General features: G+C 47.5%; 1 protein-coding gene across 9 annotated transcripts in view; it reads left to right on the top strand.

Annotated features, from left to right (window-relative positions):
- The window catches only part of SYTL3 (synaptotagmin like 3), an 84,050-nt gene that overhangs the window by 40,646 nt on the left and 30,538 nt on the right, over window positions 1-12,866 (top strand). For 7 of the 9 annotated variants that reach the window (XM_067701641.1, XM_067701642.1, XM_067701638.1 and 4 more), the window contains 4 exons: window positions 7,722-7,773; window positions 8,790-8,862; window positions 10,521-10,599; window positions 11,982-12,106. In XM_067701641.1, the coding sequence (XP_067557742.1) occupies window positions 7,722-7,773; window positions 8,790-8,862; window positions 10,521-10,599; window positions 11,982-12,106 (329 nt within the window). The remainder of the gene's footprint in view (window positions 1-7,721; window positions 7,774-8,789; window positions 8,863-10,520; window positions 10,600-11,981; window positions 12,107-12,866) is intronic. The other 2 variants (XM_067701637.1, XM_067701640.1) reach the window with 1 other exon arrangement.

The raw sequence follows: 12,866 nt of genomic DNA, 5'->3' as shown, positions 1-12,866 counted from the left end.
AGAGTGAGGCCCTGGCATAAGGGCAGACATGTAGACCAGTGGAATAGAATAGAGATCCCAGAACAAAACTCTTGCGCATACGATTAAGTGACTTTTTTTTTAATCGAAGTATAGTTGATGTACAATATTATATAAGTTACAGGTGTACAACAGTGATTGACAATTTTCAAAGGTTATACTCCATTTATAGTTATTATAAAATGTTGGCTATATTCCCTGTGTTTTATAGTCAAGTGATTTTTGACAAGGGTGCCAATATCATTCAATGGGGAAAGGACAGCCTTTTCAATAAAGGGTGCTGGGAAAACGATGTGTATGTGTAAAAGAATGAAGTTAGACTCTTAACACTAAACAAAAGTTAACTCAAAGGATCAAAGACCTAAAAGTAAGACCTAAAACTATAAAGCTCTTAAAACAGGGAAAGAAGACATTGGCTTTGACAATGTTTTTGTTTTCTTAATTGAAGTATAGTTGATTTACAATGTTGTGTTAGTTTCAGGTGTATAGCAAAGTGATTCAGTTTCGTGTATATATTCAGTTTCATATATATTCATATATATAATTCTTTTCAAATTCTTTTCCATTATAGGTTATCATAAGACATTGAATATACTTACCTGTGCTGTACAGTAGGTCCTTGTTGTTTATTTTATATATAGTAGTGTGTATCTGTTAATCCCAAACTCCTAGTTTATCCCTCCCTACCCCTCTTTCCCCTTTGGTAACCATAAGTTTTCTATGTCTGTGAATCTGTTTCTGTTTTGAAAATAATGTCATTTGTAATTGAGAAAAAAGATTCCACGTATAGGTGATAACATATGTTATTCATTTTCTCTGACTTACTTCGCTTAGTATGATAATCTCTAGGTCCATCCATATTGCTGCAAATGGCATTATTTCATTCTTAATCGCTGAGTAATACTCCATTGTATACATGTATCACATCTTCTTTATCTGTTCATCTATCGATGGACACTTAGATTGTTTCCATGTCTTGGCTATTGTGAATAGTGCTGCTATGAACATTGGGGTGCATGTATCTTTTTGAATTAGCGTTTTCTCTGGATATATGCCCAGTAGTGGGATTGCTGGGTCATATGGTAATTCTATTTTTAGTTTTTTAAGGAACCTCCATACTGTTCTCCATAGTGGCTGTATCAATTTACATTCCCACCAACAGTGCAAGAGGGTTCCCTTTTCTCCACACCCTCTCCAGCATTCATTATCTGTAGACATTTTGATGATGGCCATTCTGACCAGTGTGATGTGATACCTCATTGTAGTTTTGATTTATATTTCTCTAATAATTAGTGATGTTGAGCATTTTTTCATGTGCCTATTGGCCATTTGTGTATCTTCTTTGGAAAAACGTCTGTTTAGGTCTTTTGCCCATTTTTACATTGGATTGTTTTTTTGATATTGTTGTATGAACTGTTGATATATTTTGGAAACTAAGCCCTTGTCAGTCTCATCGTTTGCGAATATTTTCTCCCAGTCTGTAGGTTTTTTGTTTATGGCTTCCCTTGCTGTGCAAAAACCAAGTTTGACAAGGTCCCATTTGCTTATTTTTGCTTTTATTTCTATTGCCTTAGGAGACTGACCTAAGAAAACATTGCTATGACTTATGTCAGAATATTTGTCTATGTTCTCTTCCAGGAATTCTGTTGTGTCATGTCTTATATGTAAGTCTTTATAAGCCATTTTGTGTTTATTTTTGTGTATGGTGTGAGGGAGTGTTCTAACTTCGTTGATACACATGTGACTGTCCAACTTTCCCAACACCACTTGCTGAAGAGACTGTCTTTTCTCCATTGTATATTCTTGCCACCTTTATCAAAGATTAATTGACCGTAGGTGCATGGGTTTATTACCAGGCTCTCTATTCTGTTCCATTGATCCATATGTCTGTTTTTGTGCTAATATCATGCTGTTTTGATTACTGTAGCTTTGTAGTATTGTCTGAAGTCTGAGAGGACAGTGATTTCTCAGATATGATACGAAAGGCACAGGTAACAGAAAAAAGAAATAAACTAGACTTCATCAAAATGAAAAACTTTTGTGCATCAAAGGATATTATCAACAGAGAAAAAGTCAACCCATGAAATGGGAGAAAATATTTGGAAATCGCATTTCTGATAAGGGATTAATATCTAGAATCTTTAGGATAGAGAACTCTTAAAACCCACATTCAATATTTAGAGAAAATTAAAGGCTGTGGAAAAGCAGTTTATACCCATTTATCCCCAGGTTCGCACCACTCCTGGACCAGTTACCTTCAACCTCAAGTGTCTCTTTGTGGAAGAGTTACTGCCCAGATCTTGAGGATTATTAACACAGAAGCCATCCAGAATTTCTGCTGATAGAATACAGGGAGCTTAATTAAAGGGAAAAATTATTTTTCTTTCTTGCAGCTAAGCAGAAGAGTAATGTCTAGTGGCAGAAGGACACTGGATGAGATACACTTTCTGCCAGCAGGATTATAAATCTATTAATTTCAGTTCTTCTGGCAGGCATTGGTGGCTGACTCACAGTTGTGCACTGTGTCTCCTTTCATCCTGGAATGATGTCTTGGCCCCAGTGCTATCTAAGCTGAAACTTCTATAAGGGCTAAAATATACCTAAAAAGGCTCTGGAATCCAGCTCTGAAACCATTTATGACAGGATATCAAGATTCTTCACATTCTGATTCTTCTGATTCTTCAAAAAATTCTTCAATTTTTTGGAGAGATTTTTCCACTTTGCATAAGTGAGCCAAAGGTTGGTTTATTTAAACTTTATTGTCCTAGAGACCTTTTCTTTCCTATGAAAGAAACAAGTCCTGAAACAGATTATAATTGTCCAATACCCAACCCCAGCCAACACACACACCGAACCTCTGGTTTTAGTCACCTTTTTCTAGCATTTGGAGGGTACTTAAGCTCCAGTGTGGGCCAACCCTCAGGACTGTCGCATACAGTTGTACAGGTTGGGCACTGTACAAGGGAGCCACATCTGAGGGGCTACTGTTCACATCGTAGACATCCTAGGTTTGTGTGTATATTGTGATGATTTTTCTGGAAGATGCAGCAGAATGTGTTCTAACAAAATCCATATATTACAACCAACTCTTAGGGGTGGACAGAGCAGCTTTGATGAAGGAGTGTATTTGTATAGTTCCCAGGGAGGCTCTGTGTGGGTAGACCTACCTGCGCTTTGCTTTGGGTCACGCCTGGAACTGCACAGTATGGTTTCCTACGAAGGATGCTTCTCTCCCACTCCATGGGCCCCAGCAGAGAGACGGCTCTGGGCCAGGCCACCCTTCCGTTTGTTGGCCCTGTCTGTTCGCTCCACAGCTGTCCGACATGGCTCTCTGGGTGTCCGTGACTACGTGGGTGAAGGGCTTCTGTGGGGCCTTACAGTGTAGGAGGGGAAGTTAACGACCATGTCTTAGAAAAAGACTAAGCTACACAGATCCCATGCTTCAGGATGTGAGGCCCTGCAGTCACCTGTGACCACGTGATGTGGCTGGTTGACAGAGTTGCACTGGAGCATTCCAGGGAGTCTGCCATATGCCCTCTTTCCTGGGAAACATGTCACCCCAGAGAGAGGTGTCGGGGTGACAGGGCGTGGCATCTGTGGCAGGACCTGAGGCCCAGGGTGCTGGCTGGTAGGCAACTGGTGTTCTCGGCCAGTGTCACACTCGAGCCTGGCTCAAGATGGGCATCCGTTCTAGAGGACTTTTTATGAACACCTGAAGTATGTTGCCTTATCCCTATTGTTTTTAGATGGGGAAGTAGATACAGTATATACGGTAGTCCTTAGATGTATAACGATGCCACGGATGTGCTTGTGCCAGTTGCAGGTTGCTTTTTGATCGAGAAGCCTCTGTGCCGTCCTGCGGTTCATGGGGCTGCTTATAGCATCATAAGCTCCTGCTTCTGAGCAGAGGTTGTGTCCCGTTATCCTCATCTCTGTAAAGAGCCCGTGTGTATTACATGCAATTAATGTGAACAAATGGATGAAATTAGGCCAAGTGGTGAAAAAATGACCTTGTTTCGTACATATTTGGTACGGCTTATTAAATGATGTCACGCTGCTTGTTAAAATAGCGTTGGTTTCTATTGTTGTCATTTATTGTAACCACCTCTGCATGGCAAGCCCTCTGCTGGGTGCTGGGGACACTGAGATACATACGACAAGGCCCGTGTCCTCAAAGTTGTCACCATCTAGTGGGGGAGACAGACATATGCCAGTGATCGCAGTGCAGTCAGAGGAATTTCAAAGCAAGTGTGTGTGGCACCCATGAGGAGACCAGCCTGGTGAGGACAGGCCCAGAATCTGGAGAATAAACCACTAGAAGGATGGAGCAAGTGGTGTGGAAGAGGTGCAGTCTCGTGGGTGTGGGGCATCAGGAGAGTGCAGCTTCAGCTGGACCTGCAAATGGGACGGGGGTGGCAGCAGGTGGCACTGGACAGGTCGGTAGGGACCGAATCACACGGGACCTCTGTAGTAGTTTTCCCCGGCTGCTGTAACAAAGTGCAAACTGGGTGGCTTTGAACAGCAGAGACGTATTGTCTCACAGTTCTGGAGGCTGGAAGTCCAAAGTCAAGTTGTCAGAGGGACCATGCTTCCTCTGCGGGCTCTTGGGGAGAATCTCTCGCTGCCTCTTCCAGCTCCTGTCGGTTCCCAGCAACCCTTGGTGTTCCTTGGCTTGTGGACACACCACTCCAGTCTCTGCCTCTGTCGTGACACCGCCATCGCCTCCTTACCTTTCCTCTGCGCCTGTCTGCCTCTGTGTCCAAATTTTCCCTTTTTACAAGGACACCAGTCCTATTGGCTCAGGACCCGCCCTAATGTCCTCACCTGAACTTGATCTGCAAAGGCTCTATCTCGAAATAAGGTCACATTCACAGTTGCCTGTGGGTAGGGCTTCAACTTATCTTTTCATAGAGGACACAGCTCAACCCTAAGCAGCTTTCTTATGCCGGTCGAAGTTTCTTTTGTAGCCACTTGGGCTGTGAGTTGCTAGCAGAGGACAGGACGTCGTGTGTGCTCCGGAGGGTGGGTGGCAGCAGGGAGAGCTGAGCCCAGGACCCGTTGCACAATACGCGCGAGCCTTGGTTTTCACTTATAGAATTGGGATGACACCTGGTGACGAACCACGGAGCAAATGCATGCAGAGTGCCCCGCACAGCCCCTGGCGGACAGTTGGCTTCTAATAAATGCCACTGCGCTTCCCTGAACGTGCCCCAAAGCCTAGGATCCTGGGGGCCCTGACCCACAGCTGCTCCCTGTGAGGCCTAACGAGGCAGCCAGAGCAGGGCCCCAGCCTGCCTGTCAGGAGACCTTGGGGGAAGGGGGGGCGTTTGTTTCCACGAGCATTTCCTCATAGTAGTTACATGCATTAAAAAAAAAATGTTAACAAGTAAATAGTGCTTTTTAAGGAAGCCTCTGGTAAGAAATGGCTGAGGAACAGAAAGGGAAAAAAAAAAGCAAAATGGCAATAAACAGGGACAGAGCCACAGGGCGGCGCTCCTCAACCTTCAGCGAGCAGAGGCCCACCCTGCAGGGCTAGGGTTGGCCCTGGGACTCTGCATTGCTCACAAGCTCCCCGCCGGTGCCCTGCCGAGGGCTGCCATCCACACCTGGAGCAGCAAGGACGTGGGGCAAACTAGGTCCCACAGCCCAAACCTATCCTTCTGCCTGTTTTCGTACTTCCCATGAGCTAAGAACGGGTTTTACATTTTTTAATGGTCAAAAGAATAATATTTGTGACACACAAAACACAGGAAATTCAAATTTCGATGTCCACTATCAGAACACAGACACGCCCCCACCCTTTAACCTTGTCTGTGGCTGCTGTCCCAAGTGCAACGTTGAGGGCATGAGACAGAGAAGGCATAGAGCCTAGAATGTTTGCCATCTGGCGGTGCGGCCCGGTGCAGCCAGCAGGGGGCAGCAGAGACCTGTGCGTGGGCTGGGCCTCCTGGGGCTCAGGACGGGTATTTAGAAATGGGACAGGGCCTAAGCTGGGGTTTAGGAGGGAGGTACGGGCCTGAGGTAGAAGGGCAATTAGCCTGGGGAGGTGGGGCGGGGTAAGTGGAGAACGGGCTGGAGGCCCAGGGATGCCAGTGGGGCTGGGACCTCCGCGAAGGCAGTAGGGAGCCACTGGGGGACTGTAAGCAGAGGAGAGAGCATCAGCTTGGAGGGAGGGGCTGTAGCTGGTGGCTGTGCCTCTGGGAAGCGACCACAACAGTCCAGGGTCGAGAGGACGAGGGGCTGAGGTGGCAGGGCAGTGGGGAGGGGCCGGCAGCACCTGAGCTGTGACACAGCCCACAGCTCGCCAGCACCCTGTCCCCTGGATTCTGCATTTTCACCCAGGACAGGCTGGACGAACGGCGTCTCTCTCTCCTTTCTGTTTGCCTTGTTTTTCTCTGCTTTCGCAACTCCACTGCACTTAGGGTGGCTGTCTTTTTGCTTCTGGCCTGGCTCTCTTCTTGCCTGTGGGTCCCGCAGATACGGGATTTCACCCATTACTAGCTGGTTCTGCTAGCTGAGCACTCAGCCTTTGGGTGAGGCCTTTTTTGTTCTTAAAGAATTATTTTGTGGTGGGGCAGGGACATGGCTCAGAGACTCCTGTTAGAATTTGGTGACCACCATTGTGAACCCCAGAAAAATGCACACGGGCAGGTGGACTCAAAATCTGAGATAGGATTTCAGGGCCGATGTGCGCCCTGAGCCCCCTAATTTAGGACCCCTGACGGGGTGGTGGTCAGCTCAAGGTCAGCTGAGGGGTTAGCTGTCCCCAGCTTTAAGGTTTTGGACTTGATATCAGAGCCATATGCCCTCCTCCCAAAGGCCTCCCTGTAATTCCTGATTGTCTTACTATCCCCGCCCGTCCTCCTGTCTTATGGAGTTTGGGATGGATTAAAGCCTTCCGAACACACAAGACGGGAGCTCCACTGACCTCCTAGGATGGCAGGTCTGGCGGTTCTCAGCTGTGTTGGGCATTGTGGAGCCTCTAGGGAACTTCCCAGAGCAGCAGAATCCACTTCTGGCCTCCAGCTGGGGTCGGGGTGGCAGTGGGCTGACCTCTCCCTTTGCATTGGGTCAGGAAACATTGTGTTCACAGAACTGTGGACTTGGAGAATTCTATTTTGGGGGTCTTAATACATCATAAAATCCCCTTTCCTTGAAACAAAAAGAGTACTATTATCAAATGGAGTCTTATTTAGGAGCTTATTAGCCTCTATAACTAGAAATAAGTAGATTACATTTTTTAAAAGATTGAATTAATCTCCATAACAAAGAATGTTTAAAGGAATGTAGTCGTTCCGTTATGAAATGTTTCCGAAGGACAAATGGAAGCTTAGAAGCATGAACTGGTTTTCAAATTATCCAGAATTTAAAAATCTAATCCAGCATCAACTTTCAATAAAAGCGGTCATTTCCAGCAAGTATGGTCTCTTACTCTGTGTGTGTGTGTGTGTGTGTGTGTGTGTGTGTAACAGCAGCTTTAGTGGAACATTTGAATGTACAATTTCATGATTTTGGGTAAATGTATGGAGTTACGCATCACTACAGTCTGACTTTAGAGCATCTCTGTCACCCCAAAATGGTGTCTTACTTTTTAATCACAAGATGTGATATTAGAAAAATAATTCTAATTTATTACATCCTGTATCTGCATCATCTAAGTTATATTCTTAGTAATAAATGACCTTTATTGTTATCTCTTCCAGGCAAGCACGAGACAGCTGGAGCAAAGCTCTTGAAATCTTATCAGAAGCTGAGGTGAGCATAGTCAAAGGACAGGCCGTCCTGGGCCCTCGGGCCAGAGCACTAAGGACGTGCTGAAAGAACGGACAGATCTCTTGACTTTCAGATGCCACTGCTTTGGAATGTAACTTCTTTTAAAAAAGATGATAAAGTGCCTGAGAAAGATTCAGAGATGTTTCCAGATTCTTATGAAAAGCTAGAAGGAGCTAGCATAGGATTTTCTCACAAAACATTTTGTTCCTTGAATTCTGAAATCTTGTGAGCAAACTAAATATTGTTTCTGATGGCGCGTCCAGTGAGACTCTGAACCAAGCCTTTGCCTTTATGAATCATTCATGTCGCCAACATCTTGCCCAGCGCTTGACACCTTGGAGACATTTGTGGAATAAACCTTGGTGGATTTGAATATTGGCCTGAGACACAGTAACTTTACTGAACGCCCAGCCGTCCTGAAGCTATAGCAGTAATTCACACACCTGACTGTGCTGAATTTATTACAGTATTACTGGAAGCTCTCCACCAGCAGCTTTTTTCTTGCTCATGGTGAGATTTTCCAATCTCAGGACTTTTTCATTTTTTTACTCCATCCCCCCACCCCCACCCCCACTTCTCTTAGCACAAGCTTCTAATTGCTCTTATGGTCAGTTTTTACATCCATGACATGTGGGGAATTCTGCTGCATGGTGTCCACTGAGAGGGCGCTCAAGGCCACACGGCACACACGTGTGGAGCCCGGATTCCACAGAGCCGGTCCCGAGCACCCCAGCTATTCTGCAGCACACAGATGGAGTGCAACGCCCAGACCTTAGACCACATGACGCCCATTTCCCACATTCCAGCCCCCAGGGAATCAGGCCCTGTGCAGAGCAGATCCAGGCAGGCTGCTGACCCCTCTTCTGAAAAGTGAGGCAGTGTTTAAAAAAAAAAAAGGCAGAGAACTTGAATTATAGGATAAATACAAATGTTGTGTATTTCTAAGACTAATATTTGAAGACTCATATCTCCTTTCTTACCCTTGTATTTTTCCTCAGCAGCAAAATTTCCGTGGTTCCTTCTTCTCCACCCCCTCTCAGTGGAAGCCAGTGCGGCGGCGGCCCTGGCAGGGTAACGTGCCTGTTCTGTGTGCCTCCTGGGAAGGGGAAATGCGAGAGGAGGAGAGGGGGAACCTGCGAGCTTCAGCCTCACGGCAAAGGGATCCAGCCGTGGCTGGAGTGGGTCATAAGGCGAGAGAATGGGGGCCCCGATCGGAGGCTGGGGAGTGCTGGGCCCTGCCTGGTGTCTGCACTTCCATCACGCTCTGGGGGCCATGGGACCATCCCCCGTCCCCCGCACTGTCAGTGGACACATGTGCTGCCTGTACCCCATGTCCTCGCCTGCACCCTGCATCCCCATCTTTTTACTCTTGTCATTTTGTTGGTTCTCTCCCCTAACTGTGCCCTTGAGCGTGGGGTTCTGGATGGGCTGCCACGTGTCAGGGGTCTCTGGGGGCGGAAAGGGAAATACAGGTTGATGCGCAGGTGTGTGATTCGCAGGCCTGGGAGTATCTGGAAATGTGCGTGTGTGTCTTTGAGGGTTCGTAGGCGCTAACATAAGACCAGGACTGTTTCCGTCCAAGGAAGTTAGCTGTGTGATCATGGGGGACTTACCTGGGCTTCCACCTGGGAGGTGGAAATAATTCTTCTTGTCTGGTTCACCTCCCGTGGGTGGTGTGAGAAATTAACAAAATAACGTCTCTGCTGGTACTTGGAAACTGTAAAGTGCTATAGAAACACATGGTCTTGATTATTTTCATTGTTATTACTCTGTGTATTAAGGGGAGTAACTATATCTGAACAAAGGAGGATATACCTGTCTGCTGGTGAGAGAGACAGAATATGTATTCTTTTTTCAATTTCAAACTGAGACCCTGGAGTGACCTTCAAAATTCTGCTCTACTTTCTCCTAGAGAGAGATTTCAAGTGCTCTGAAGTTACTCAAGCACAGATGTGCTCAAGACATATTCCTGGGGTGGGTGGGTGGGTGGGTGGATGGGTGGGTGGGTGGGTGGGTGGGTGGGTGGATGGATAGATGGATAGGTGGGTGGGTGGATGGGCGGGTGGATGGGCGGGTGGATGGGCGGGTGGATGGGCGGGTGGATGTGTGGGTGGATGGGTGAGTGGATGGGTGGGCGGGTGGGTGGATGGGTGGGTGGATGGATGGGTGGATGGGTGGGTGGGCGGGTGGGTGGATGGATGAGACTCGCACAGGGGAGGGATCCCATTTCTGTTTCTCTTCCTTTTGCTTCTCTCTTCTGTTGTGGGAGGTGGAGCTAACCATTGGCTCCAGTCTGCTTACCTTGGCCCTGGTACCACCCTCAGCCCTGTGTCACGTGCATTCTGCCTGTATTGGCATCCCTTCTGTGCAGAGCTGGGGTGGGGTCCTAAGAGAAGGAGGCTAAAGAAGCAGGAGTTTACGTGGCACAGTCTTCGAGCCCATGAAGTGTCAGCTGTTATTTCTATGAGGTAGTTGCTATCTTGTCAACAACCCCGTGGTGATGCCCCTGCCTTTAATGCAGGTGTCAAAACTCAGAGGGGAGAAGCTGAGTAAAGAGAGGACAGTGCCCTCTGCCCCAGACACACACGCACGTCCGCACACAACCCGAGAACGCACACCCACCCTCGCCCACACGTGCCTGGGTTTGGGGGTTGGCGGCCTGGAGGCTGCCAGGGGAAACAGGTCATCAGACATAACTCTCATTCTCTCTCCTTCTGTCTCTCTCTTAGTTCCAGGAACTTGGTCAGTTTAAAGGATTTAATAAGTCTGTGGAAAATTTGTTCCTGTCTGTCACCACCCACATGAAAAGTAAGTGGATGCTTCTCCAGGGGTTCTTCTACCACCGTCCAGGCCAGCCATTCCCACTGGCCAAGGCCTGGCCGGTGACCTTGGCTGGGGAAGGGCCACTCTCTGTCTCTGGCTCCTGGGGAAAGCCACAGCCCTGGGCCCTTCACCCCTCCACCTCTCCACCTGTATTTGCATCAGCGACAGCTCTGAGGGCTGGTGTGTGTTGGGACCTTTCTAGCTGCCTGGTGTAGAAGGATGCCCCAAAGAGTCCAGACAGTAGACTTGAGAACAGTGTGGTTGGCACTGCTCTCGGAGAGGAGGGGCTCTGACACATCCTGGGGGGAAAGATGAATACCCGGGCGCTTTGGCGAGCCATGTGCAGGATCTCCTCTAGAGAAAAGAGATGATCCACAGCCTTACCCCTGCTCAGTGCATGCAGGAGATGCCTAATAAATAGCAAAGCCTGAGGACTCATGGTGGATCAGAAGACAGAGGCATGCTCTGGAGTTGCACCGTCCTATATGGTAACCTCTAACCACACGTGGCTCTCGAAATGGGGCCGGAGTGAAATACACGTTGAATTCCGGAATCTTAGTATCGAAAAAAGAGTGAAATTTTTCATTAATAATTTTACTATCGATTATATATTTTCACAATACATTGGATATTTTGCATTAAATGAAATATAGTATTAAATGAAATATAGTATTAAAATTAATTTTACCTGTCTCTTTTTAGTTTTTAAAGTGAGGTTACTAGAATATTTTAAATGACATATGTGAGCTGTATTATCTCCCTGTTGGACGGCGCTACTCTAAAGGTAGTTTCAAGATAGAGACAAGGATCTCATGGGAAAAGGAAGCTCTTTTTAAAGGATGCATTCACCTTTGAGAGGCTCTCACTGTGTGTGGGTCCTTCCTCTTCCCTTCACTCATCTTTATTCTAGACTATTATACTGTAAAAGAAAAATTTTAAGTCATCTTTTCAGGGTTTGCTTCCCGAAATGGTTATGAGGATACCCCAAGTCTTGCTTTCATCTCAAGATGTGGTATCTAGTTATACAATCTTTGTAAAAAAACAGCTGGTTTGTTCGGCTGCCTTCTTTGCATTTGGACAACCAGACACTCGGGACATGTGCCCTGAATGCAGAGTAACCTGGGTTGGGAGGTCGCCCGTAACCCCCACCCTGACGGTGGCTCCACCTGCAGAGATGTGGGGACACACAGTCACCCACGTTCAGGATCCAGCCCCTCGGTCCTGTGCAGGTGCCCCGGGTCCAGCACGGTGTTGGGGACTCTCCTCCTGGCCCCAGAGCTCGGGGTGCAGGAATCCTGGAGGAGGGTTCCCACAGGTCCTGGCAGAGCTGCGCGCTCCCACCTGTCATCCTTGTATTGATTTTCTAGAACTCTCCAAGTCGCAGAACGACATGACCTCTGACAAGCAACGCCCAGCTGTGGGTCCCAGGCAGTGTGAGGGCCGGTCGGAGAGGAGAAGTCAGTCCGACACCGCGGTCAACGTCACCACCAGGGTATCCCAGGCCTCCGGCCGCCCCAAGATCACCCTTCTGCCCGTTTTCTCCATAGGTTTCTTCGTGCTCTTACTTCATAGTTAACCAGCAAGCAGTCTGAAAAACGTACTTATAAACCCGTCCATTGGCTGGGGTGTGGGTACAGGCCAAATGAGGCTTAAGATTCAATTTTATTGAATTTGGAAAGTGGTTCAGAACAGGGAAAGGCTTCCACCTCCTTCCAAGCCCCCGGGGCTTCCACGTGACCCCCAAAGCTCCCTGCTGGCTTCAAGGCCACACGAAAGGCAAAGGCAGGCCTGCAATGTGCCCGGTTATTCCTGGTCCGTGGATACACTCGTTCTGTCCTATGTCCTGCTTCCAGTAACCTCTGGTTAAAATCTGTCCCGATCTCTGATTGAAACTATTGAAACCATAAAGGCTGCACGTTCAGGTGTGATCGTCAGGGAGACTCTCCAGGTACCTAAACTGTAAGAGATCTCACCTAATAAAGGTCTTCAGGGAAAGGATTACTCTTTCCAGCAGGATTGACCGAGCCAGAAGCAGATGCACTGGAGTGTGAGGGGAAGCGGACTTTAGGGTCAGAAAACCTGGGTTCTAGTCCGGCTGAGGTGACCTGGCTGTGGCAGGTGCCACCACCTGGCTGTTTTCAGGGTTGGTGTGACAGCTTTGGTTAGCTGGACAGGACAAGTGCCCTTTTCTGCAGCAGTGGGCTCTATTCAGGATGTCCCCAGACAGACTGTTGTGTAGGCAAGCGGGTGAG

Source organism: Pseudorca crassidens, chromosome 13 (genome assembly GCF_039906515.1).
Source record: "Pseudorca crassidens isolate mPseCra1 chromosome 13, mPseCra1.hap1, whole genome shotgun sequence".
In the NCBI taxonomy this organism is placed as follows: Eukaryota; Metazoa; Chordata; class Mammalia; order Artiodactyla; family Delphinidae; genus Pseudorca; species Pseudorca crassidens.
The sequence above is the reverse complement of the archived record's forward strand: the minus strand, read 5'-3'. Positions and strand labels throughout refer to the sequence as shown.